Genomic DNA, 27935 nt, shown 5'->3' on the forward strand with positions numbered 1-27935 from the left:
GCCTAAGATACTGCAAAGTGGGATGGAACTCAAAACCATGTGGTTACAAACTGAACTTTATAACCACACAGTTATGTTTTATATAAACACATACACATACAAATTGTGAAGGTGCATGACCTAGTATTAGGCAGGCAACCTCTCCGGTGTTGGTGCCATGATAAAATGCATCTAGAACACATTATAAAGTGGTTGGCATTAGCAAAGGGCATCCAGCTATAGAAACTACACCAATTGGTATATACAAGAGAGATATGGTACTTAGACTCATCCAGGACAGACATAAAAACTGAGTCAGACAATGATGACTCATCTAATCTTTGCCAATATATATTGGATTCTGTGATTTAACTTAATGCTGTTCTTCTTAGTCTTTTGTCATCTTACAAAAGCCTTGCAATTCGATTTGGTCGATGGGAACTAGAAGATCATTGTGTGTGTGTGCGTGTGCATGTGTGTGTGTGTGTGCATGCACACACACGCGTGTGTATCTTTGTGTTGATTTCACATGATGATTGTAAACAAGCATCACTGTCATACCAGTAATATTTTTCACTTCTAATCTTCTGGGCACTGGGAAATATTACCTTGTTTGGAAACAGGTGAGGGTTGGCAACAAGAGTGTCAGCCACAAAAAAATCTGTCTTGTCAAATTCTATCTGACCTGTGCAAGCATGGAAAAGTGGATACTATATGATGATGAGTTATATATATATATATATTTATATATATATATATATATATATATATATATATATATATATATATATATATATATATTGTTTTACTTGTTTCAGTTATTTGACTGTGGCAATGCTGGAGCACAGACTTAAAGGGTTTTAGTGGAAGAAATTGACCCCAGGACTTATTCTTTGCAAGCCTAGTACTTATGCTATCAGTCTCTTTTGCTGAACCACTAAGTTATGGGGACATAAACACACCAGCATCAGTTGTCAAGCAATAGCAGGGTGACAAACACATTCACACACATACACATATATGTATATATAAAACAGGCTTCTTCCAGTTTCAGTTTACCAAATCCACTCACAAGGCTTTGGTCAGCCTGAAGCTATAGTAGAAGACACTTGCTCAAGGTGCCACACAGTGGGACTGAACCCGAAACTATGTGGTTGGGAAACAAGCTTCTTACCACACAGCCATACTTGTACCTGTACTTAATATTTTCTTGAGTCTTTGTCACTACATTATATTTTCATCAGTATGCTGGTTAAATTTTCTTAAAACTCATATGCCTCTATACTAATGACAATGTACAGAGCAAGTTCGGTTACCAGTTTGCTAGAAAATTACATAAGTACATAAATGTTCTGATGCACCTCAATACTGTATTGTCTGGTATCTTTCTTATTAATGTTGTACACACACACACACACACTCTCTCTCTCTCTCTCTCTCTCTCTCTCTCTCTCTCTCTCTCTCTTACTTCCTAGATCCTAATAAAATACTTCTCACCCATGATCTAGCTTGCATTCAATCTACAAGAGTTCTAGGTTTTGAAACCTGATACACAAACACACACATACTCACTGAAGCTGAAAGAGCTTCTATGCAGTCACTCAACAAACTAGAAATAACAAACAAATCCTCATCATATCGCACTTACTATCTTGTAAAATTGTAAGAAAAGAAAAGAACACATTTGGTAATTGAATCATGTGGTCCTCATATACAAACAAATGGGAGCAGACAAATGTTCAAAAGCTTAAGTGCCCTACAGGCATATATCAACATCATAAATATAACAAAAGAAGCAACATATACAGAGAACGATATACTCACTTTGGATCAAGACCACATACAGCTTGAATATCTCTTTTCTGAGACAATAACATCTCCTGCTTATCATAAAACGTGGATAATGTTTCCTAGAATGACATGAGAAGTGTTGAATTTATTCATTGCAATGAAACAAGTACAATACATTTTGAACAACAACAGCTGCTGCCACCACTACCACCATCCCCTCATTGTTGTCATCATCATTTAATGCCTGTTTTCCATACTGGCATGGAATGGTGGTTTGACAGAATCGAATGACCCACAGAACTGTGCTGAGCTCCAATGTCAATTTTGGCACAGTTTCTACAACTGGATGTCCTTCCTAGCACCAACCAGTTCACAGTACATCCTGGGTGCCTTTTCTTCATGCCACTGGGACTAGTGAGATTATGAAGTAAATTGCAAGGTAAGTGAAGTAATAAAGAAAAAGTCCCCTTCACTGAGTGGACAGGTGTATTTGAGAGAGGGGAAGGTAGCTTTATACTAGGTGTTGAAAGGCTAGCAACATATAACAGAGGAACAAGCTATAGGAGAAGATACATAGTTACCCTACATAATGCAAGAAAGGATGGGAGTGGCTGGAAAGAAGATAGAAGAAACTCAAAGTACAAGAAGGTGAATAGAAAAGAAAATATGGGCAGTAGCACAGGGGAGGAAGGAGGAGAGTGTGGGTAATTTCATAAGTGTGGGAAGAAAGTAACAGCAAAGAGGTTAGAGATAGGGGTAGAGGTGAATGTAATGAGTGATGAACAAGAGTGTAGTTAACAGGAAATATTGGTATGGGGTGGGAAAGTGAGAGAGATAAAAATAGCTCAAGAAGGAGGATAGATTAGAAAGTAGCTGGATAATGTGCAAGGTGGTGCAGTTACAGAGCTGGAGGTTACTGCATAATTTTAAAATGACATTAACATAAAAATCTATGGTAAAATTAGTTCCAACAAAATTTACCCACATAATTATGCAGAAAGAATAAAAAGAGGAGCAATGGTAGTGACAATAATTTCTGCTTTTGCATGTGAGCAAAACTGCTGTAAGATTAAGCTGGACTAACAACTACATGATGATGAGTTCAAGTTTAATTACAAGCAGTGTTTTTTTTTTTGTTTTTTTTTCACAATTCAAATATCTCAGTTTGCCTGACTGACTAAATTGTTCACTCCTTCTTTACAAGTTAGAAGTAGGAAGAGCATCCAATAGCAAAACTTATGGCTCCAACAAAATAACTGTAATTTGAGGAAGATTTCACTTATTTCTAGTATATGGAGATACTTTATAGAGGCATTTTCGTTGGCTCAATAATGTTGTGTTATAACAACAAGGAATATCTTTATGAGATCTAATCCCTGATTTACTTAAAACCTTGCCAGGCTTATTTATCTCTGCTCTTACAAGCCAAACAGGGAACTGATAAGCAGTTTCTCAATTTGTAGAAATAGCAGCCACATCTTCTTCAAACCACACCCTATTATTATCAACATGCTTATATCTACTTTCCCATACTGGTAGGTTGGAACAGGTCATCACAGTCAAAATCAGTTCTTATTGGAAACTACTGCCCTCACGGACTGAATCTTGTACATTTCATTTTCGGCACGGTTTCTATGCCTGGATGCCCTTCCTTTCACCAACCACTTTCCAGAGTGTACAGAGTATATTTTAATGTGGTACCAGCACTAAAGAGGTTGTCATATCCTACTTACAAACAAAACAAAAAAAAAACATGCATATTCAATCATGTGTATAAATGTAAGCAAACAAATTTGTTTTTGTTTTTTTTTATTAGAGGAGTTGAAATGTATATTGTACAATACAAATAAGATCATATTTTTTCAAAAAACAGAGCTGCAGAAATACTGGGTAAATTACCCTTAAAAGACAGAAAAATTTGTCAACAACCAGTCATGGAACACAAATATTTGTTTGTTTACATTTATACACAAGCTTGTTTGTTATATAAAACTAAAGTTTTTAGCATCTAATTTGGCAGATGAATTTGTCAGCGGACAGTTTAGCTTAATGGTAAAGCACCCAGCCAGAGTCTCTGAAAGATATGGGTTCAAGTCCCATGGCTGGTTGTTGCCAAATTTTTCCACCTTGTAAGGGTAATTTACCCAGTATTTTTGCTGTTCTAACGGCAACTCTGCATTTGAAAGAATATGATCTTCTTATTTGTATCGCATATTCAATAATGTATACCAATAAGCATGAAAAGATGCGATAATGACAAGATGACACAATTTTGATCATACATGTTTGCTTTGGCAACTGCATGGCTTCAAGTTTGCAAGTTTGATCCCAGTCCAAGATACATTTAGTGAGTTTTCTATCCTAGCCTTGGATTGACCAATACCTTGTTATGGGAATCTGGTAGTGGAAACAGTGTAGAAAGAAACCTGTTGGATGAACCATCTCCGTTGCTCTTTTGTAGTTTTAATTTGATGCACTATCTCCACCACCTGACCCTTGAGCAATTTTAACAGAATTCACTCTGAAGTAAGTATCCAAATCAGAGGCTCTGATAAAAAGCCATATGCACTGTTTTCATCCTCTGGTTAAACCACAAATATAAAAATGAAAAAAAAAACCTTATTCAGTATTTCAAAACCGCTGGTTAACTAATTCTTTTGATACCAACCTACCTAATGCTGCTTTTGGTTCTGTGATCAAATTTCCTATTGTAAAGTTTTCTACATTAAAACTTTCATTAAAATTTCAGGTTACTTTAGGTTTCAAATACAAGCATAATTAATAATTACAGCTATTTTATTAAACTCCTCGTTATTTTTTAAATTAATTGAAACAAAGGCAGTGTTTTTCAACAGAAATATGGTAACAAAACTGGCACTTTGTTGGTTACAACAACAGGCATTACAGTCAATCCGATCAATGGAACAGCCTACTTGTGAAATTAACGACCAAGTGGTCGAGCCCTCCACAGACACATGTATCCTTAACATAGTTACTACTCATTTTTGCCAGCTGAGTGGAATGGAGCAACATGAAATAAAGTATCTTGCTCAAGGACACAACATGCCGCCAGGAATCAAATTCATGACTTAACAATTGTGAGCTGAATTACCCCGAACACTAAGCCATGTTCCTTCACAATCATCATCATCATCGTTTAACGTCCGTTTTCCATGCTGGCATGGGTTAGATGGTTTGACTGAGGTCTGGAGATCCAGCAGCTGCACCAGGCTCCAATCTGATCTGGCAATGTTTCTACAGCTGGATGCCCTTCCTAACACCAATCACTCCGGGAATGTAGTGGGTGCTTTTTACGTGCCACCAGCACGGGGGCCAGTCAGGGGATACTAGCATCGGCCACGTTCGGATGGTGCATTTTACATGCCACCGGCATGAGAGCCAGTCAAGAGGTACTGGCATTGGCATCAAAAGGGTTAACAGAGGTAGCTGAAGAAAATAACAATATGGTAACAAAAAGGCTGATGTCTATAGAACCTCTTGTGAATTCCTCTTCATAATCCTGATACTCAAATATGTTATTGTTACTTACACTGCATCTGTTTTCAGTCATCTGAGAACAACCTGATCCATCATTACGGACACAACAAGCTGATTTGCGCTCAAGGTCTCGATCTTTTTCCAAAGCATCCAATATGTTCTTATCTTTTCGCATACAGGGAGAATATTTGGCACCCAAGTGAATGAGATCAGCCTAAGGAAAATACAAAAATAACTGTTAGAGGTAAACAAAATATTAGACTTTGATAGAATAACAGGGCCGTACAGTGTGGTTTAATAGTTGCTTCTCTGTTTCTGATCAGAAAGTACTGTTGTGGAGATAACAGATTCTTATTAACAATCCATTCTCATATATGAATATCTATTAGAATTATTGTCTACAAAGAGTGATACTGAGTGTTATCATAGACACTGGCCACTCAACCATTGGGCGGGTGGGTGGGTACATGCGCATGTGTGTCTGACAGGTGCTTATATTTACCTATTAAAAAAAGTTCAAGTCTAAATCTTCAGCCTATGGATCCATTAAAATTTATCAGAATTTATCCCACTTTCTTTGGTATTTAAGGCAACTGAACATACAAGACTCCTTCAAGAATGTGTCAGTGTGTTGAAGAATTAACCTCCTTCTCCAGTTGCCACAAGTATATGTGTTCAACTGAGTAAACAAGCATTGTGAGAGTAAGCGCTTTGCTCAAGGACACAACACTCCACTCAGTACAAGAATCAAACGAGCTACCTACTTCCTCCCTCCACTCACAACTGCTTGCCTTCCTCTTCACCCATTTTACCTTTAAATTTCCCTGCATTATGATTTGAAATGTTAGATTTTGATTTCTCCACCCTGAAGACAAAGGCTGGATCTACTCAATGTTTATATGCTTCCATTATTGATTGCATATTATTGTAAAATAAATCTGCCACATTACAAAGTAGCTACAACCCCCAGAAACAGTTATCGGACCTGTCCCACCATACCTTCTCCCCTTTAATTTTCTGTCTTTGCACTGAGTAAGTTTGTTCTATTAATATATAAATGCCTATATACTTATACTTGAATATTCATTATCTGAAAATTTTTCCATTTTTGCTTTCTCTCTATTCACATGTATAAACATATATATATTTTGTATATCTAACCCAAGCAGTTATATTTGTTTATGTGATTATATATGTATATAGTTACCTATGTAGATATGTTGGCGAGCTGGCAGAATAGTTAGCACGACAGGCGAAATGCTTAGTGGTATTTCGTCTGCCATTACATTCTGAGTTCAAATTCCGCCAAGGTCAACTTTGCCTTTCATCCCTTTCGGGGTCGATAAATTAAGTACCAGTTATACACTGGTGTCGATGTAATCATCTTTATCCCTTTGTCTGTCCTTGTTTGTCCCCTCTATGTTTAGCCCCTTGCGGGCAATAAGGAAATAAGATATGCTATAAATGTATGTGTATACGTGTGTGTGTGTGTGTGTGTGTGTGTGTGTGTACATATGTTAATATACATTATACCTATTAGTTATTGTGTTTATTATATATACCAACATCTCAATGTTAAACAGTTTTTGTTTACATGAGGCATGACAAGTGGGGAGTCAAGGTGAACAGTCATCTCCAGATGTAGGTGTAAAGGGATGCAATATTTCCTTTTGCTTATCATGCTGTCTAATTAAAATAGGGGCATCAAAACTCTTGACCATCAAGCAGAGAACCCTTCACTATATCACTGATAAATACAGAATGTTTTTTTTTATAAATTAACACTAAATAATGTTCTCATTTAAAGCTATACATCTGAAGTAGACAATAGACAGTTGACTGAATAAACCCCAAAGCATGACAGGTATTATAAAAGACAAGAAGCAAAGATAAGAAGCCTTGTAATATGTGAACTCAGAGCAGCAGATTTATGAACAAGAGTTTAGTCTAATAAGATATAGTTTTTGCTAAATACTGTTTACTAATTAATATTAATTATTGCAACAGTTGTTAATATTTCTAAAATCATTAATATGGTGAGCTGGAAGAAAAATTAACATCCCAGGCAAAATGCTTATCAGCATTTCATCTGTCTTTATGTTCAAAGTCCAAATTCTGTCAAGGTCAACTTTACTTTCATCCTTTCAGGGTCTAGTGACTCCTGGCAGTCAAGCAGGAAAGCAAAACGAAAAAGGGATCTAACAAGAGTAATCTCCCTCGACCTTCTCGAAAATTCTTGGATATTCTAGAAGCTTTCAATTAACTTCCAGATGATGTGGAAGTCAGGGATTTCTGGTTCATCCCTTATATAAAGCAAACACAATTCTAATTTCGCACTCCTTTTGCCTGTCAGTTCCTAGGGATGCACATTGAGCCACGCCACTCACACACACACCCGCACGTGCACATATTCACTTCATTCGCTTTGAGACGTGGTTCCAAAGTATGGTCAGGTAATATGTTACAAGCCTTTTCTTTCAAACCATTCTTATATGTTAACGTATTGCATCCAGTAATAAATATGTTATGACTTATTTTGAACAACTCACAAGTTCTTATTTTTCTTGTCATTTTACATACAAGATGGTGATCCCTCTTTTTCGCATGCAATTGTAAAATTGTAGGTTGTCACATACTGACAAGGGGTTGGTAAAAGAAGTACCAGTTGAGCGTTGGGGGTCAATACAATCAGCTTGCCCATCTTCTTGAAACAGCTGACCTTGTACCAAAATTTGATGCCAATATTTCTAACATCATTCAACTTTTGTTGCACTTCAGTTTCATTGCATTTGAATATCATGAAACCATATATGACATTTATATCTGGCATATTAAATACTTAAATAACTACTTAAACATACACAACTGGATTCATTTTCCCTGATTATTGAGGAATGGGAAAGAAAATCAATGCCACAAGGCATCAAACAGGATATTGTCAGCCACTAGTAGAGATCAGTGCCCCCATCACCACTGTTTATCCTCTAATACTGATCACTGTTGATCAACCATAATGGTCGTTCTCCTATTGTGGATTCTGTTCCCCCACAACTGACTTCCTTCTACTGTAGATCATTGCTCTTCCACTGCTATCTATCCACTACTGTGGATCTTATCACCTCCATCACTACTACAATCCTCTACTATGGATCATTGCTGTTCTACTGTTGCCTAGGCCCCTAGTTTGGCTATCTGCTCTAGGTCATTGTCTAACTTGTTCTTTCAACACATTTTTCTTAACCCTTTTCATAACAACCCACCTGAGACTGCCTCTGGTTCTATGATACAGTTTTCTTGTTTAAGATTATCTAAATTAAAACCATCCATACAAAATTTTATGTTAATTTAAGTCCAGAACACCAGCTTAATAATGACAAAGTTGTATTTTTAAATTCATCATTATTTTCAAAATTAATTGAAACAAAATCAGTGTATATCAACAGACTGTTGGCTGCGTCTCATGTTTCCGAGCTTGCAATCCAGTTCATTTTCTTGGGTTTTTGAACCACAGATGGCTCCGCAATCCAAGGGTTGCATGAAATATACGGGGACATTGTAGACAAGGTATAGAAGGGGTTGGTTTGGGAAGGAGAAGGTGCTGCTTTCTCTCCCGTCTCTTGAGTTCAGCTCTTGCTACTCGGGCTTTCTTGAAGTCTGCTGAACCCGTTTTGATGGTGTGTCTCCAGAGAGGTCTGTTTGCCGAGATATCCTCCCAGTGAACGGGGTCAATGTTGGTGCTTTTCAAGGCTGATTTGAGTTGGTCCTTGTACCGCCTCAAGGGGCTCCACGAGGACGTTTTCCTTCAGACAGTTCACCGTAGAGACAGATCTTGGGAAGGCGGTGTTCATTCATCCGACAGGCGTGACCTGACCATCGGAGACGATGTTCAATGATCAAGGCTTCGACAGAAATATGACAATAAAATATCAACAGCAATATGATAATAAAAGGGTTAAACAACAATACATTGATAATACTTTGTATGTTACCTGACTAGGACCAAACCACATATTAGCAACATCTCGATATTCCTTATATTCAATTGCCAGGCTTGGCATCAGAACCTGAAGTAATAACAAAAGAAAAAAAACTACAAATGAATATTTACAACTTTTAGTTTAACAAAGATACATAACAATGTTTCCATCAATAAAAATTAAACAACTTTTTTTCTATTTCAAGTAAAATACTCATCAATATAAAATGTAGATCAAATTAATTAGTCAAAAACTTTCTAGACAGATTACAAAGAGGTGCTGAAAAGTTCCTGGCTTTGGGTAAAAGGAAATACAGGAGGATCAGTTAATTATGATTATATTGAACATATTCCCCTCTCAGATTCACACAGTTATTGCAGCAGTTCTTCAGTTTTCCTAAACTGTGCAAAAGAACTTGGAAGATTGGGCCTCCAACCAGGCCTTTCACAATACCCTTAAAGTCAGGAACTTTTCAGCGTCCCCTCGTACATCAAAAACAACAGCCAATGTATCAAATACTACTCTCTGTAGTCCAGGGAAAGAATATTGTGAAATGTCTTTTTTTTCTGCCTTCAGTGCCAGAACACTTTATCACCATCATCAACACTTTTCTATTCTTGCATGAGTTGGACAGAATTTACTGACACAGATTTTATATGGATGGGTGACCTTCCCATTGCCAGTCCTTACATGTTTCAAAGGAAGGTAATATTTCTCTATGGTCAGACATACTTTTGCAAAATAATAAATGACATTCATTTACAACAATCACGATATCTCGACAAGGAGACACAAACATACACACACTCTCATACACACAACATGCATAAATAAATAAATATATATATATATATATATATATATATATATTTAAAATTATAATACAGGGTATCTAAGAGATACCACCACGCTGAAAAATAGCAGTCAAATCCTGACTCTAAAACCACAATAAATGTCCACATAGCATGAGTAGCGAAAACGAAAACCAAATAAACCAGTAAAAATAACAAGATAATTCCAAATCCTGGATTTCTGGCTTTGCATAAATAATAATGCTTTGCCTTCATCAGTGGAATATACTCAAGTACATAAATACAAATATAAACATATAAACTGTTTATATGCATGTATTTGTATTTATGTACTTGAGTATATTCCACTGATGAAGGCAAAGCATTATTATTTATGCAAAGCCAGAAATCCAGGATTTGGAATTATCTTGTTATTTTTACTGGTTTATTTGGTTTTCGTCTTCGCTACTCATGCTATGTGGACATTTATTGTGGTTTTAGAGTCAGGATTTGACTGCTATTTTTCAGCGTGGTGGTATCTCTTAGATACCCTGTATTATAATTTTAAATAATTATTACCTTTGATGGTTATTATTCCCATGCTGACCACTTGATAAGATCAATATTTTAAATATCGATCTTATCCTCATTTATATATATATATATATATATATATATATATATATCCTCATTGTCACTTAACATCAGTTTTCCATGCTGGCATGGGTTGAATGGTTTAATAGGACCTGTTAATCCACAGGGGTGTGCCAAGCTCCAACATTAGCTTTGATGGGTTTTCTATTATTGGATGCCTTCCCCAACACCGACCATCTTACAGTGTGTACTGGGTACTGTTTACATGCCTCTGGTATGTAAAAAGTCACCAAGTAGTTTGCAAGACAGAAAAAGAACAGAAGAGAGAAAAGCTCCCATGATTAAGTGTGAGGTATTAGAGAAGGGGAGGTAGCTTTTTGCGAGATGCTAATGTATGATAGAGAGACAAGCACAGGTATCTTGCCATAGAGGGAGTACATGGCTACCCAACATTATATAAGGTTGGTAGTAGAAACTGGGAAGAAGATGAAGATAAAAATGGTAGTGACAGAGTGCCAGAGCAAACTTTCAAAGTACAAAATGGTGAGCTTAAGAAAGAATATGGTAAGTGGATCAAGAGGAAGGAAATGGTAGGTAGTTCATAAGAATGAAAGGGGAGATTAGAAGATGGTTAGAGATGAGAGTAGAGGTGAATGTAGTGAATGATGAGCAAGGGTGAAAGTGTGATTGGTAGGAAATATCAGAATAGAGAGGGAGACTCTAAGAAAGACAACAGTTGGAGGATAGATCATAAGGGAGGAGGAGGATGTGCAAGGTGAAGGAGTGATGGAGAGGAAGATAAGTGGGTACATAAATGTGTGTTTAGTGAGTAAAGTATGATGGTGGATATGAGAGAGTATTGAGAATGATAGCAGATATATGAGGTGATAAGATGGAGTATGGTGGAGAAGATGAATATCTGAAGGCATAGAGAGGAGGTGAGAATAGCATGGGAAAAGGAAAGGAAGATAAAGAGAATAAGTAAAGATTCAAGAGGAGGAAGAGGTAACTGCCAGTGCAAATAAAGTGAGAGGAGGGAGTAATATGTGCTGATTCTGTACTCAAGCAATTATTGCCACTGAGTAGTGTCATAGAGATATGATGTGGAGAAAGAGGCTAAGTGTTAGGAGAATGAAGTACAAGGAAATGCTTAACATGGTCTTAGAATGGGTTACAAGCTTACATAGATTGTATTTAGGACATTGTTTTTCTTGTGATGGATGGCTCTTTTCATGCACAGTGAATCATCAATCATCTCAGTCCTTTGTCATTTTCTTTATTAGAGTGTGTTCTTAATTTCTTGAAATTATCTCCCATCCTTCTTGAGAATCTCTGTTCTAATCCAGAGGGAAATTTCAAAACATTCAGTACACCTTCCTTAATTTTATTCAAAAATTTGAATAACTGGTGCTCCTGAATTATTCCTCTTAATTTCTTTTACTTTTATTTTATACATAAATGTGTATTATGTGTTGTTTTTGCTTTTTTTTTTCCGTTTTTGGAAATAAGCATGTAATACACATGCACACAAACACACACACATAAATTTGTAGTAAACTTTACAGCAAAAAAAAAAGCTATGTTATTCTTATTAATAAACCGTCTCTATAATTAATAAAATTAATTAATGTTGCCATTTTCATGAAAAGGGTACACAAGTATTAACTTATAATGTAATAATATTATGAAGCCAGTGGTCAACAGAAAGACCATCCAGTTCCAAATTCCAAGTCAAGACCTCATACAATATGATGCAGGATCTGAGACATTTGAAAAGAATCTATAATTTAAATGCACTCAACTCTCACCATCATGAAAACTCGAATCAAAACATAAGCAAGGTGACAATGATAATTAAGTATCATACTTGAAAATAAGTAACAAAAAAATTCTAAACTATCAAAAGAAAGTCTGTTTTTTTTGTTCATTTGTTTTTCTAGATTGGCATGTAAGATACTCACAGGTTCTGATTTATCATATTCCATAATTCCAAAAGGAGCAGGACCATAAACAGAAATGGAGACCAGGAAGACAATAATCTGTACAAAGGTGACCCAGTATGTGAAATAAGGCCTGAACAAAGAAAATAAATAAGATGTCTTATTGTATAAGAATACAGCAGAGCTAAATATGGTGGGTCTTTTTTGTTTTGTTTGCTTTTTTTAATGGTTTAGTCAAAGGCTCTTTGGCTCTTTTCAGGGCCAAACAGGATTGGTGGTAGAAAGTTCTCCTAAGACCAGACACTTAGCCTGAATGCTTGCAACAGAGTGAACCTCTTCTAAAAGCACTCAAGAGCCTGATGGTGGTGCCAAACCAGATGACAGATTAAAGTTTACCACATAAGAACAGAAATGTTTCACCAAACTTTATGCACAAGGAGCTGGTTAACTCAAAGCAGTAGTAGAAGACAGTGACTTGCCCAACCCAAGGTGTTGCACTGTGGGATCAAACCTGAAACCATGTGGTTTGAAAGCAAATTTCTTAATCACACAACCATTCATTATAATTTATCCTCAATGTGTTATAACATTTCCTTTGCAGCCCAAAGTTGTATTAACAACTTACACATCTTGATAATATGCATACAGAACAACATTAAATACAGAAATGTGAAGGCATGTGGCTTAGTGGTCAGGGTATTCAGTTCACAATTATAAGGTCATGAGTTCGATTCCCAGCAGCACATTGTATCCTTCAGTAAGACACTTTATTTCACATTGCTCTAGTCTACTCAGCTGGCAAAAATGAGTAGTACCTGTAATTCAAAGGGTTGATCTTGTCACATTTTGTGTCATGCTGAATGTCCCTAAGAACTATGTTAAGGGTCTCTGTGGAGTGCTCAACCACTTGTACATTAATTTCACAAGCAGGATGTTCTGTTGATTGGATCAACTGGAACCCTTGTCATCATAACTGATAAGTTCCAGTAGTAAGTACAGAAATGATATAATAATTCCACATAAAGGATGTAACTAAATATCATAACAATAATGACATGCAAGAATACATGCCAACAAGGGAAGCTCTACTTTATTATTTGACCTAGAAAAGCAGCCAAATTGCTCTTAAACCACACCCTTTTTTAAAATGATATCTAATACTAGGTTGGCAGACAGCATTATATGTGTGTGATAACTGACAAAATAACATGTGATGATCATTGCTCAGTTCACTATGAACTAGGCTCAACAACAACAACAAAACCATATGATATACACACACAATAATGCATAATAGTAATCATCACCATCATCACTATCATTTTTATGTTCTTCCATGCTGTCATGGGTTGAACAAGATTTATTGAGGCAGCATTCTACAGTCAAATACCCTCCTTGTCACCAACTCTTTCTTGTTTTTAAAGTAAGGCATACTTTATTGCACTGATCTTTACATGAAATCAACAAAACTGCCAAGCTACAGGATGTAATATTCATGATAGATGTACACAAATAGTGTGAAGACAGGAGGAAACAAAAGCAAGCCCACCTGCCCAACAGACAACACAGACAGACAGACATTTACTCACAAAGTATTGCTCAGCCCATGGTTATAGTAAAAGAAACTTGCCCAAAGTGTTAAGTACTGAGATAGAACCCAAAGCCAAGCAGTTACAAAGTGAACTTCATAGTTACACAGTTACATCTGTACCCAGATGTGATATAGTTATGATATGTAATAAACACAGTAAAAGGATAGTGCAACATATATACAAATTTTTTTAAATAAATGAATTAGGTGCAGTGCCTTTGGCCACTACAGACTCAGGAGATTATTGTAGCTGATGTACAGTCTGGACATCTTCAAGTCAATTACTGCAGAAAAACTATGGGTCACCGTTTATAACATAGTGAACTCCTCTAAAGACATGCAAAGATCAAGTGAGTTAAACCAAGAAGTGTATTAGAACTACCACACAAAAGTTCAACATTGCTATCAGATCTATATCATAATACACATAATACAATAGTTAGATTTGTGGGACCTGTACAAATTCTATATTTTCTTTATTTCTGTTTTGACACACAAAATTTATAGATCTCCATAAAATTGTCTCATGTAATGAGACAATTTATTATGTCCTCAATATCATTCCAAACTTAAGATTGCTTAAAATGTGATGTGCATGCATGTTTGATTTTGTTAAAAATTTGATATCTTTGATTTGACATAGGCACAGGTGTGATTGTGTGGTAAGAAGTTTACTTCCAAACCACATGGTCCCAATTTCAGTCCCACTGTGTAGCACCTTGGGGAAGTGTTTTCAAATATAATCCTGGGAGAACCAAAACCTTATCAGTGGGTTTGGTAGATGGAAACTGAAAGAAGCTTATCATCATCATCATCATTTAACGTCTGTTTTCCATGCTGGCATGGGTTGGACAGTTTGACTGAGGACTGGTAAGCCAGTAGGCTGCACCAGACTCCAATCTGATCTGGCAAGGTTTCTACAGCTGGATGTCCTTCTTAATGCCAACCACTCCAAGTGTGTAGTTTTCTGCTGCACACAAAAACTATCTTCCCAGTTAACCTTCCTTTGATATTGCTGCACCTCTTATGTGTCCATAGCTTACACCAGGTACATCTTATAGAGTTTCTACCTACGCCTTTTCTACAGATCGAGCAGGGCCATCTACCTGAAGGGGTTTGTGATTTGTCTGCCTTCCTACTTACTAGGACTTTGGTCTTTGCTAGGTTGACTCTAAGGCCCTTCGATTCTAGACCTTGCTTCCACATCTGAAACTTCATCTCTAATTCTGGTAGTGACTCAGCTATTAGAGCAAGGTCATCAGCATAGATGAGCTCCCAGGGGCAGCCTGTTTTGAATTCTGGAGGGCTATGATGAATAAAAGGGGGTTGAGAACTGATCCTTGGTGAATCCTTACTTCTACCCAGAATTCTTCCCTACACACATTGCCAACCCTCACCTTACTGACAGCATCCCTGTACAGGGCTTGTACAGCTCTTACCAACCACTCATCTATCCCTAGTTTCCGCATTGAGCACCAGATAAGGGATCAAGGGACCCTGTCAAAGGCTTTCTCCAAGTCAACAAAAGCCAAGTACAGAGGTTTATCTTTGGCTATGTATTTCTTCTGCAGCTGTCTTACCAGAAATATAGCATCGGTGGTGCATCTCCCAGGCACAAACCCAAACTGCATCTCATTTAGACTGACTCTCTCCCTAATTAGTTGAGCTATGACCCTCTCTGTAACTTTCATCACCTGATCTAGCAATTTGATACTTCTGTAGTCATTTCTATCTAAAGCATCCCCTTTTCCATTGTAGCAGTTGACTAGACGGCCATTAGAGCAAAGAAACAGGCCTGGAAGAGTGAGGGGAGCAGGAAACTGTATCAGATAGTCAGAAGAGAAGCTAGGAGACAGGTATATATAACCAAGGAAGAAGCAAAAAAGAAGAAGTTTGCCAATGTCCAGTGACCTGAGGACCAAAGAACTGAAGTATTTCGGATTGTAAGACAGTGTGTGAGAGAAGATTGTAATGTCATAGGAAAGAAATGTGTCCACATGGATGATATGCGTGTGTGTGTGCATACATGAGTGTGTGTGTTTATATATGTAGGTTATAGATCAACAACAACAACATTTAACATGCATTTTCCATGCTGGATGTGTCAGACAGCTTGACAGGAACTGGCAAGGAATGAGCCACACAAGGTTCCAAAGCCTGTTTTGGCTCAGTTTCTAGGGCTAGATGCCCTTCCTAATGCCAACCACTTTACAGAGTGTATTGGGAGCTTTTTATGTGGCACCTTGGTTTTAGGATCTCGACTCTGTTGTGGTGGATGGGTCTTCTCAAGTAGAGCAATGTGCCACATATCTTGGTCCTCTGTCATCTTCATAAGGTTCACCGTTTTGAGATTGGCCTTCAATACTTCGTCCCATGTCTTCCACATAGAGAAAGAGAGAGAGAGAGTGTGTGTGTGTGTGCGTGTGTGTGCACGCATGTGTGTGTGTGCACGTATGTGTGTATGTGAGAGAGAGTGTGAGAGCCAGGAAAAAAATTTCAGGGTTCAAGTGGATCAGGTACTTAAATAGTAAATCACCAAGGTCGGGTCAGTGATATCACTATCATGTAGAAATACTTGAAGACAAATACATACTTGCTAAAATAAGCATGGATTTATACTCCAGTTGTACATACAATCACAATTCTCTGACTGAATTCTGGTCAGCAGTCAAATTGGGACTTTTTACTTATTGAGATGTTCAAAATGTCTAATTCTTACATGTAGCCACTTGATGAAAATGGATTATTTCTTTGTATGATGTAACATCAATAAAAAATACATCTGAAAAAGCTGTAGTGAACTACAATCTGTCTGTCTGTCTGTCTGTGTGTGGGGGGGGGGGTTATTGTCTCCTTGCCTTGACTTCATGTGATAGTTGTAAACACACATCACTATCATACATGTGGTATCTTTTGTTTCCGAACTTCCATGAAAACACGTCTGGTCATGGAGAATATTACCTTACGTGGAAATAAGTGAAGTTGGTGTCAGAAAGACATCCAACCATTGAAAATTTGCTTCAACAAATTCCACCTGACCCAAGCAACCATGGAAAAGTGGGCGTTAAACAATGATGATAATGATGATTTTCATGATTAAGATGGTTAAAAGCATAATACTCAAGCATACAAATATCTGACAAACCGAATAATCTGATAGATTATAACATGATGTTATTGAAGTATAAACATATATAACAACCTTGTTCAATGGTGGAGACCACTAACAAATAACATATTTTTTAAAAAGTTTGTTTTTTCTTTTTATTTACCTGTAATTATCTAACTCATCAATTTGAGTCTTGATATGAGCTGGTAAACGAGTTTTTACTCTTTGGTGCAGCATGGAACCCAAGAGACTCATACCATAGCGTCTCTTCTGAGGTCTTTTTAATATTGATGAGATAACGTTATCTTTAATTTTGTTAAGCCCAATAGGAGCATCAACAGTATCATAAGAATCTGGTGGTGGAGTGTCTTGCACAGCAGCCTTTTTTGGTGATCTACAACAGAAATATGAAGGAAGTTGTATAGATGAAAAATCTACATAATTTTCTTTCACACACAAAATACTTTTCCCTTGAAATACCTTAGCTATTTTTTCAGTTTCTTATGCAAAAAAAATTATTTTTTTCATTATATCAAAATTTTTGTTGAAAATAAGATTCATAGGATAATTTTCTTTGTAGATGTGACTTGTGATATGTCTTAACATCAGATCCAAAGGATATGCTTCAAAACCATACGTTTGATATAACTTCAATTTATATTTTTGAGAGATGGTGGATACTTTAATAATGGTTCGTAAATCCTTAAATTCATAACTAGTCACTTCAGCTCGCCTGAGCACTTCCATGATCATTAATCAGTATCTGTACTCCAATGTGATGGTGTTAGAGAGAGAGACCTGCCAACTTAAGGTGCAGATTTCCATATTTCAACCTGAGAAACTCTGCTCCACATGGTATGATAATCTACCTCAACTTCTAATTCTTGCCCCATTCACTTCTCAAATCCCTCAACCATTTATTTATTCAATCTTCGTTTTTTTCTGACTGTCTATTTCAGGTTTCTATACTCTAACACACTTGGTTGTGACTTTGACTCTACAATTGTTTGTGTGTACATGCTGTATATATGCACATCATGGAGTCTGATAAGTGTGTATGCCTATACAGCTGTGAACACATTTTAATACTGTCTCTTTAGATATTCACCTTATAATTACACCAATCACAACTCTACAGTTCTATATTTAAGAGATGAGGAATTATTTACATTATTTACATTATCTACATTTGACGGATATTCGTCCTCATCTTGAGAACCCAGGTTCGAAATTTCCCCAAGACACCTGGCGAAGGCTGGAGGGTATATCAGCCGAAACGTTGTGTTAACAACAAACAAGATGAGGACGAATATCCGTCAAATGTAGATAATGTAAATAATCACAACTCTATTTTTAAAACTTGGTCATTGTCCTCTTCTTGTTTATTACCTCTAATTCATTCCCTTTTTCCTTGCCACTTCCATATTCTCATCCTTATACCACCTCTCTTTGGCCCTTCTCCTTCACTCCCCTTCACTGCCAACAGCCAGCCTAACAGTACATTCATCTTTCTCTGCCTTCCATTGAAAACCAGATCCATGAAATGTTACAGCAATCAAACTTACTAATTTCTACAAACTCTCTAACCTTAATGGAGTTGGTTGGTCGTGATGTGTAACTGATTTAAAATGATCAAACATGCAAACACGCATTGTGTGGTTGAGAAGTTTACTTCCTAAGCATGTGGTTTCAAGTTCGGTCCCACAGTATGACACCTTGGACAAGTGTCTTCTACTATATCCCCAGGTCAACAAAAGACTTGTGAGTAGTTTTGAAAGACTGAAACTGAAAAGAAGTCTGTCATATATGTGTATGCATGTATGTATGCAAATGTGTGTGAGCCACATTGTCTTGACATCATGTGACATGAGGTTGTTCAGAAAGTTCTGAGCGTTTTTTAATATGCAAAAAGGGATATAAATAATTGACCTTTTAATAAATTTTATTCAATGAAATAATTTCCTTTAGTATTAATGACATTTGCCCATCTATCAGGCAATTTAAATATTCCACCACCATAAAATTTAACTAGTTTTGAAGAAAAAACGTTATTTAGATGCATTCTGACTTCATCTAAATTGTTAAATGTTTTTCCTTGCAATGAGTTCTGTAGAGACAAAAACAAGTGGTAGCCAGACATCACAATATATGGTGGGCGGGGTAAGAGATCCCAGCCAAGTTCATGTAACTTTATTCAGATAGCCAAAGATACATGTAGTAGGGCATTGTCTTGTTGGAACATTACCCCTTTTCTGTTGGCATTCCCCAGCCTCAATTCTTGGATTTTTTTTATTCAAATTAGCCAGCAGACAACATTACACATCAGAATAATGGTCTAGTTTTGTGGAAAAAGCTCATAATAAATAATGCCTTTACGATCCCACCAAACACAAAGCATAGCTTTTTTGGCATGGATATTCATCTTTGGTTGCTATTTTTGGGGATCCTTACGCAAACTCCAGGATCTTTTTTACACTACATTCTCGTACACAATCCATTTTTCATTTCCAGTCAAAAGTAGTTTTTAAAAAAAGGCATGCTTTCATTCCGTTTCAAAAGCAGATCACAAACAGAATACCAGTCCAAGCAATTCTTTTCTGAGAGTTTGTGAGGGACCCATACATTACAGTGAGAAATGTATCCTAGCTTCACCCGGTGTTCATGAGTCATACTTTCAGAAACTTCCAAGTTCTCTAGTCGTGATATTTGAGGTTTCTTTGATTTTTGCCTTCAAAACATCTTTGTTCAGTTTTGAAGGTCTTCCACTGAAATTGTCATCTTTAAAGCTAATCTCTCCAGCTTTAAATTTTGCAAACCATCTTTGAACAGTTGATCCACCTACAGCATCATCACCATAAACTTCACAAATGCTTTTGCAAGTCTTTGCAACATTTTCTCCTTTTTTTAGAAAGGAAAAACATTACAATGCAAATATGAAATTTTTGGTTATCCATTTCAAATGTCAATAAAAGGTAACTGGAATGAAAGATAAATCTATTTTTAGTCAGGAACAAAGAAGAGAAGCACTGCCATTTCAAGCAACACCAAAGTTTTAACTATATTATGTTTCAAGTCTGTTCAATAAAGCATTAAAAGAATTGTGTTTAAAAGCACTCAGAACTTTCTGGAGAACCTAATAGTTGTCAACAAATGTCACCATTATATAGAAGGCGTCCTTCAGTGCCAATCTTCCAATCACGAGGAATTACTATCTTGCTTGGAAACAAGTAAGGATTGGCAACAGGAAGAACAGGCTAAAGGTAGGTACATAGTCCTTGAAGAGTGTTCGAGAAAGGATTGAGACTGGTCAGGATAACCCCCTTTTACCTACCCACACACAAATTTGAAGACATTTTTACATTTGTCCATCCCATGCCAGCATGGAAAACAGACATTAAATGATGATGATGATGATGATGATGATGGTGATGGTGGTGATGGTGATGGTGGTGATCATCATCATCATCATCATCATCATCATCATCAACATCATCATCATCATCATCCGCTTTCCATGCTAGCATAGGTTGGACGATTTGACTGAGGACTGGTGAAACCAGATGGCTACACCAGGCTCCAATCTGATTTGGCAGAGTTTCTACAGCTGGATGCCCTTCCTAACGCCAACCACTCAGAGAGTGTTGTAGGTGCTTTTACGTGTCACCCGCACGAAGGCCAGTCAGGCAGTACTGGCAACAGCCATGCTCAAAATGGTGTATTTTATGTGACACCTGCACATGATGATGTCCGATATATCTGATTATACACCTGAGTGACGGTCAATAAACTTGTACCAATTAAGTACTCTTACTATTCATAATGCTTCATATATTTTTTATTATATACATATATGTATACACACATTTATATATATACTAGCAGAGATACCCGGCTTTGCTTGGGATGAAAATGGCATAGATTTTATTGCTTTACTTGTTTCTGTCATGTGACTGCGGCCGTGGTAGAGCACCGCCGTTGGTTGAAGAAATCAACCACAGGATTTATTGTTTGTAAGCCTAGTAGTCATTGTGTCAGTGTTTTTTACCAAACCGCTAAGTTACGGGAATGTAAACACAGCAACATCAGTTGTCAAGCAATGATGGGGGTACAAACCCAAGATACAGGCACACACATATATACAAGTCTTCTTTCAGTTTCCGAGTAAGAAATCCACTCAAGATTTTGTTCAGCCTGAGGCTATAGTAAGCATATATATATATATATATATATATATATATGTGTGTATATATATATATATATATAGATATATATATATATATATATAAATATATATATATGCTTTCGGTACAAATGGCTTTATTATAGGGTGCCGTATTTTACAATCATGTAAATAATAATAATGGTATTTTTATATAAGCTTAAAGCTTATGCTGTTCACCGTGCGTTAATAACAAACGTGATTAGGACAAATATCCGTCAATTGTAAATAATGTGCAAATAAAAGGTTGACATGTTGTTAGAGATCCAGATTGTTATCTGTACCTGTCCAGTTTGTCTTAATGTTGTTGCCAGTGCCCCTGGACTGGCTTGTGCGGGTGGCACATAAAAGACACCATTTCGAGCGTGGCCGTTGCCAGTATCGCCTGACTGGCTTTCGTGCAGGTGACACGTAAAAGCACCTACTACACTCTCTGAGTGGTTGGCGTTAGGAAGGGCATCCAGCTGTAGAAACTCTGCCAAATTTAGATTGGAGCCTGGTGTTGCCATCCGGTTTCACCAGTCCTCAGTCAAGTCGTCCAACCCATGCTAGCATGGAAAGCGGACGTTAAACGATGATGATGATGATGATGATGATGAACCACTATACATTTCCTTTATCCCCAAAAATACTTTTTAATTATAATCAATAATTGCTAAATCTCTGGATTAAATGAATATACACCAGACACAGGCATGGCTGTGTGGTAAGAAGTTCGCTTCCCAACCACATGGTGCCAGGTTCGGTATCACTGCATGGCACCTTGGGAAAGTGTCTTCTATTATACCAAAGCCCTGGGACAACCAAGGCCTTGTGAGTAGATTTGATAGATGGAAACTAATAGAAGCCCATTGTATATATACATTACATGTGTGGGTATTACTGTCTCCCCACCTTGACATTGCGTGATAGTTGTCAATGAGTGTCACTGTCATGCAAACAGTGTCCTTTGTGTCCAATATTCTGGTCATGGGGAAATATTACCTTACTTGGAAGCAGGTAAGGGTTAGTGACTGGAAAGGCATCTAGCAGTAGGAAATCAACACCAACAAAATTCCATCCAGCCTATGTGAGCAGGGAAAAATGGACATTAAAAATCATGATGATGATGATGCTGACACCTCTAACTGATTAAACCAACTCTTTTTTTTTTTTATACAACTCAAGGCAATGCAAACTATACCTCTTAAACCCACAATAGATGCCACATCATGCCTGATGACAATCATCCTTTTATGATTTTCTTACCACATTCAACCTTACTCAGCCTTTTCTATCTCAAGGCAGTGAAAACATATACCTGTATCCAGAATTATTCCCATGGAAGATGGTGAGTTGAACTAAGCTTAGGCAAGCCAACAAAATGCTCAACAGTTTTACAGTGCTAACACTTAACTATAATTACTTTGTTGTCCTTACATCTAGATAAGATGCACTGCTGAAAATTAAGTCTTGGCCACTGACACAGTGGAGTAGCACAGAATGGGATATGATCTGCACACCTCACTTCCTCTCAGCAGGTTGTCTGATACCCAATTGACTTATCAATCTGCACTTCTTAAATCCATAACAAATTCCACACTGTATGCTTCAGTCTTTTTAAGATCTTCCTACCCAAACTCTGTGCTCAATTTGTTGATTATGTTTGACATTTATACCTACCCCTTAAGACAGGAGTATCTAGAAAGGTAATATACACAGCTCAACATCCTCAAATTAATTAATTGGAAAAGTAGATATAAATTATATCTTCTTTTATCTTTTAATTGTTTCAGTTTTCAGACTGCGGTCATGGTGGGACACTACCTTGAGGAATTTTAGTTGAATGAATCCGCCCAGAATTTTTAATTTTTTAAGCCAAATACTTATTCTATCACTCTCTTTTGCTGAACTGTTAAATTATGGGGATATAAACACTCCAACACTGGTTGTCAAGAGGTGGTGGGGGACAAGCACAGACACAACACACACATAGCTTCTTTCAGTTTCTATCTACCAAATCCACTCACAAAGCTTTGATTGGCCTGACGCTATACTTGAAGACACTTGACCAAGATGCCACACAAAACAATGTTGTTGACAAGCTAACGTATTCCCACACAACCATGCCTGCACCTACAAGGATTCTTAACAAGTAAAATATATAAAGAAATATATTTTTAAAAAATTAAAATAAATTAAAGAAATCAATTGTTCCAAAATAATAGTTTATGAATTAATTACATTTCAGCTTCTTCAAAATTTTCTTCTTCAGGAATCTGTTCAAGGGTTTTCTCTGTTTCCGTTAATTCTTCATCAAAAAATACATCATCTATAATACTATCTTCTCGAGGAGGAATCTATAAAATATGATTTAAGATAGAATTAAAAGAAAAAATTTTAGTCTTTTCTATCTTTTATCTTTTACCTGTTTCAGTCATTGAACTGCAGCCACATTGAAGCACCAACTTGAAGGGTTTTAGTCAAATGAGTCATCCTGAATGTTTATTTTTTTTTTAAGGCTAGTACTTATTCAATTGATCTATTTTGCTGAACCAATAAGTCACAGGATACATAAACAAACCAACACCAGTAGTCAAGTGGGGGGGGGGCAAGCATAAATACAAAGACATACACATACATGTACATATATGTGTGTGTACACACACAAATATATGCACACATGCATATATATATATATATATATATATATATATATATATATATATATATACAAGCACATACATATACACATAACAGGCTTCTTTCAGTTTCCATCTACCAAATCCATTCACAAGGCTTTGGTCAGCCCGAGGCTACAGTAGAAGGCACTTACCCAAAGTGCCACACAGTGGGGTTGAACCCAGAACCATGCAGTTGGGAAGCAAAATTCTTACCACACAACCATGTGTGTGCTATGATGTTAATTTAAATTTTAATATCATTAGTCATGTAATGATTTTCCTTTTAATAATTTTCAGAACTGTCAGAAGCCACCGAGAAGGCAAGAGTGAGGATGAGTGGTGCAGCAGGAATGAACATTGAGAATGGTAGAAACATCTGACTCAATAAAGCTTGTGCTGTTCTGCATGAGCTTTGTCACCTATATTGACAGGTGGTACTGAGCAGCTCTGGTGTTGCAGTGGAAGGAACCAGAACACTCACAGAGCTGCTTTACCGTCTGATGAGACATCAACTTCTGCATTTGAAGACAGAGTACAGCAGCACCTTCAGCACACAAGTGTTTGCCCTATATTGTTATTATACACTGATATAGTCAGAGTATTGTTCCCATCTTGGTCTGTTTCAGCTACTGTACCCTCCAGCTTTTTTCAGATGTTTGTCATATTCAGTAATGTTATTTGAAATTTGGAACTAAACCCTTTGTTTAATTCCACAGGAGTAGATTGTTCCCATTCTATTGTTCATAATAGAGATATTTTCCTTATTAGTTATTCTGCAACAAGTGATGTAACTAATTTGTTAATGATTTCAATCCCTGGGTTAGTCAAGCTTTTATTTGTTTCAGTCTTAGGACAGTAGCCATGCCAGAAGACCAGCTTGAAAATTTTAAGTTGAACAGTTTGACACCAGTAACTTATTTTTAAGTCTGGTACTTATTCTGCTGGTCCCTTTTGAAAGCCACTAAGTTATGAGAATGTAAACAAACCAACACTGGTTGTCATTCAGTCTGTGTGGAGGGGAAAAACACAAACACATATATGCACACATACACACACACACATATACAATGGGCTTCCACACAGTTCCTGTCAACTAAATTCACTCACGTGGTGCTGATCAGCCTAGAGCTTTAGAAGACATTTACTCAAGGTGCTATACAGTAGGACTGAACCTGAAGCTACATGGTTGCAAAGCAATCTTTTTAAGCACACAGTCATGCCTGCACCTATATGTACAACTTTAGTTGGAACACAAAAAAACTAGGGGTATCACAATTTGAGAAGTTATAAATAGAACATCCCCAGTACAGACAATAGAATGAGGAAAATCTACTGACATGTATTTAATAAAGAGTTTGGTTCCAAACCTCAAACACCTTACCAAATATAACAGGCACCTGAAGAAGACTAGAAAATACAACAGCCAAAACTTTGCTACTATAACAACTAAGAATGAGGAAACCTTTCTGAATATATCAGGGCATAATAGTGTAGCTACAAGACATAGCATCAACTGGAAGTCATTTTACCAGTACCACGTAAAAAGTACACATGGCAGTGTCATGTAAGAAGCACTTATGCTGGTGCTATGTACAAGCATTCATGCTGGTGCTACATAAAAGCACTTGTGCTGACGCCACATTCAAAGCACACAGCACACACTGTAAAGTGGTTGGTGTTAGGAAAGGCATGCAACCATAAAAACCAAGCCAAATCAGGCTGGAACCTGGTGCAGTTCTCTAACTGCCAGTTCTGGTCAAACCATCCAACCCATGCCAGCATGGAAAACAGGATGATGAGGATGAACCAAAATTATACATTTAGAGTATTGAAGAGAGAGAGAGAGAGAGAGAGAGCACCTATATATAGGTGTGTATCTTATATCATAGGTGAAATTTCCCACTATATTTCAGATGATGTAAGTTGGAGTAAGAAATAAAAAATAAGAGTTGCAAAATGCAGCAAATGGCAGATTTATGCAAGTGAACTGAAGAACTCAAATTTTCATAATGTTATTCAAGAGAAACTAAAAACTAACCAGCTTCAGTGACAATGAATATCTATCTAAAGCTATTAGAAATTTGGCATATTTAACTTAGTTCTACTGATAGTTTTGACATTTTCTGGTATTTCATGTCTCTTCTAAACCTTGACTGCTCTGTTGAACTTTAAATAGTCCTTTCAACTAAAGTTAAGTGGTAGCTGTAAACAAACAGATATATGATACTTGTCTGCCAGTAAGTGAATGTAGTTTTCAATAAGTCAAAATTTGCAACCATTTCATGGCCACTAAATCATTCAGATTAACTAATTTTGAAAATCTTATTTAAAGTGCAGCTGTGTGTAAGGAGTTTGCTTCCCAACCACATGGTTCCAGGATCAATTCTCTACTAGAGCTCTGGGCCAACCATAGCCTTGTGAGTGGGATTTCATAGACAGAAACTGAAAGAAGCCCATGATATATATATACAGTATATCCCAGCTTATTTGTGGTCCCGGTTATTCATGGAACTAATAATTGTTCACAGAAACCACTGCATATTTGTGGAATCGCAAATATCGTCCATGATATTTTATGGCATTTTTCGTGGCAATATATATTTTTTCACACTTTTTAAGGCTAAATTATTAATAATAATATACTGTATTTCCCAGCTTACTAGACACCCCTTCGCAGTTGAAGCTCCCTCTGATTAGAATAGCCACACATCACGTCGCTTGATTGTTTTAGATACAAGTACACTGCATCTTGTATCTCTTATTCCTGCTTTCAATCAAAGCTTGCTAATTAGTATAGCAACATCTATCTATATTTCACACATACACATGCTCTCTCCCTCTCTTGCTGTATTTGTCTCTCAACAACAACTTCTCATTGTAGTGAACATATATATATAAATATTGCAATACCAACTGGTTTGCAATACCAGCTTCAGGAAACCTGCCTGCCACCTAGTCACCTACCGATCCGGCAGACACTCTAGCCAAATCGACTACATCCTCGCCAGAAATAAAGAAAGAGGGAGGCTTATAAATGCCAAAACCCTCCCTGGCGAAGAATGTACACCCCAACACAGATTAGTAGTCAGCGACTTCAAGATCAAGGCAATATGGGTGCCCAGAAGTAGACCGGCTTGGAGGAGAAGGGTATGGAAGCTTAAAGACCCTGCAAATGGACAGAGACTTAGAGACAAGTTACTTGAAGCATTTGACGAAATAGAAGGGGATATAGCATCATACAACGTGGAAGACAATTGGAGATTTCTGCAGGACAACTTGTTGAGAGCCACTGACCAGATCTGTGGCTGGTGTAAAGTCCCCTCTCGACCCAGAGTAACGTGGTGGTGGAACAAGGAGGTAGACGGGGCTATTAGACAAAAGAAACAGGCTTGGAAGGACTGGAAGAACGGTGGTAGCAGGGAATTGTACCAATCTGCCAGAAGGGAAGCTAGGCGACAGGTTTATTTAGCCAGAGGGGAAGCAGATAAGAAAAGATTTGCCAATGTTCTGCGCTGTGAGGACCAAAGACTCGAGGTATTTCGTGTTGCAAGACAGTGTAGGAGAGAAAATAGTGATGTCGTAGGAGAGAAATGTGTTCGCATGGATGATGGTACGCTTGCACTAAATGAGGCTGCAAAGAAAGAGGTCTGGAGATGCCACTACGATAGATTGCTTAATAAAGAGAATGAATGAGAGAAAGAGAGCCTGCCGTATGTCGACCCAACAGAGGGACCAGCTATCCGAGTTGACAGTACCAGGGTAGATAAAGCAATTAAGAGTATA

At 37.2% G+C, this 27935-nt stretch overlaps 1 protein-coding gene across 1 annotated transcript in view; it reads right to left on the reverse strand.

Annotated features, from left to right (window-relative positions):
• Positions 1 to 27935, reverse strand: part of LOC106867845 (inactive rhomboid protein 1) — an 88090-nt gene that overhangs the window by 20279 nt on the left and 39876 nt on the right. Inside the window, exons 5-10 of the mRNA XM_014912879.3 lie at positions 23713 to 23828; positions 17434 to 17664; positions 12592 to 12703; positions 9258 to 9332; positions 5321 to 5482; positions 1804 to 1889 (exon numbers count right to left, since the gene is read on the reverse strand). Coding sequence (XP_014768365.1) covers positions 1804 to 1889; positions 5321 to 5482; positions 9258 to 9332; positions 12592 to 12703; positions 17434 to 17664; positions 23713 to 23828 — 782 coding nt within the window. The remainder of the gene's footprint in view (positions 1 to 1803; positions 1890 to 5320; positions 5483 to 9257; positions 9333 to 12591; positions 12704 to 17433; positions 17665 to 23712; positions 23829 to 27935) is intronic.

This window comes from Octopus bimaculoides, chromosome 10 (genome assembly GCF_046866305.1).
Source record: "Octopus bimaculoides isolate indiv1 chromosome 10, ASM4686630v1, whole genome shotgun sequence".
Classification (NCBI taxonomy): domain Eukaryota; kingdom Metazoa; phylum Mollusca; class Cephalopoda; order Octopoda; family Octopodidae; genus Octopus; species Octopus bimaculoides.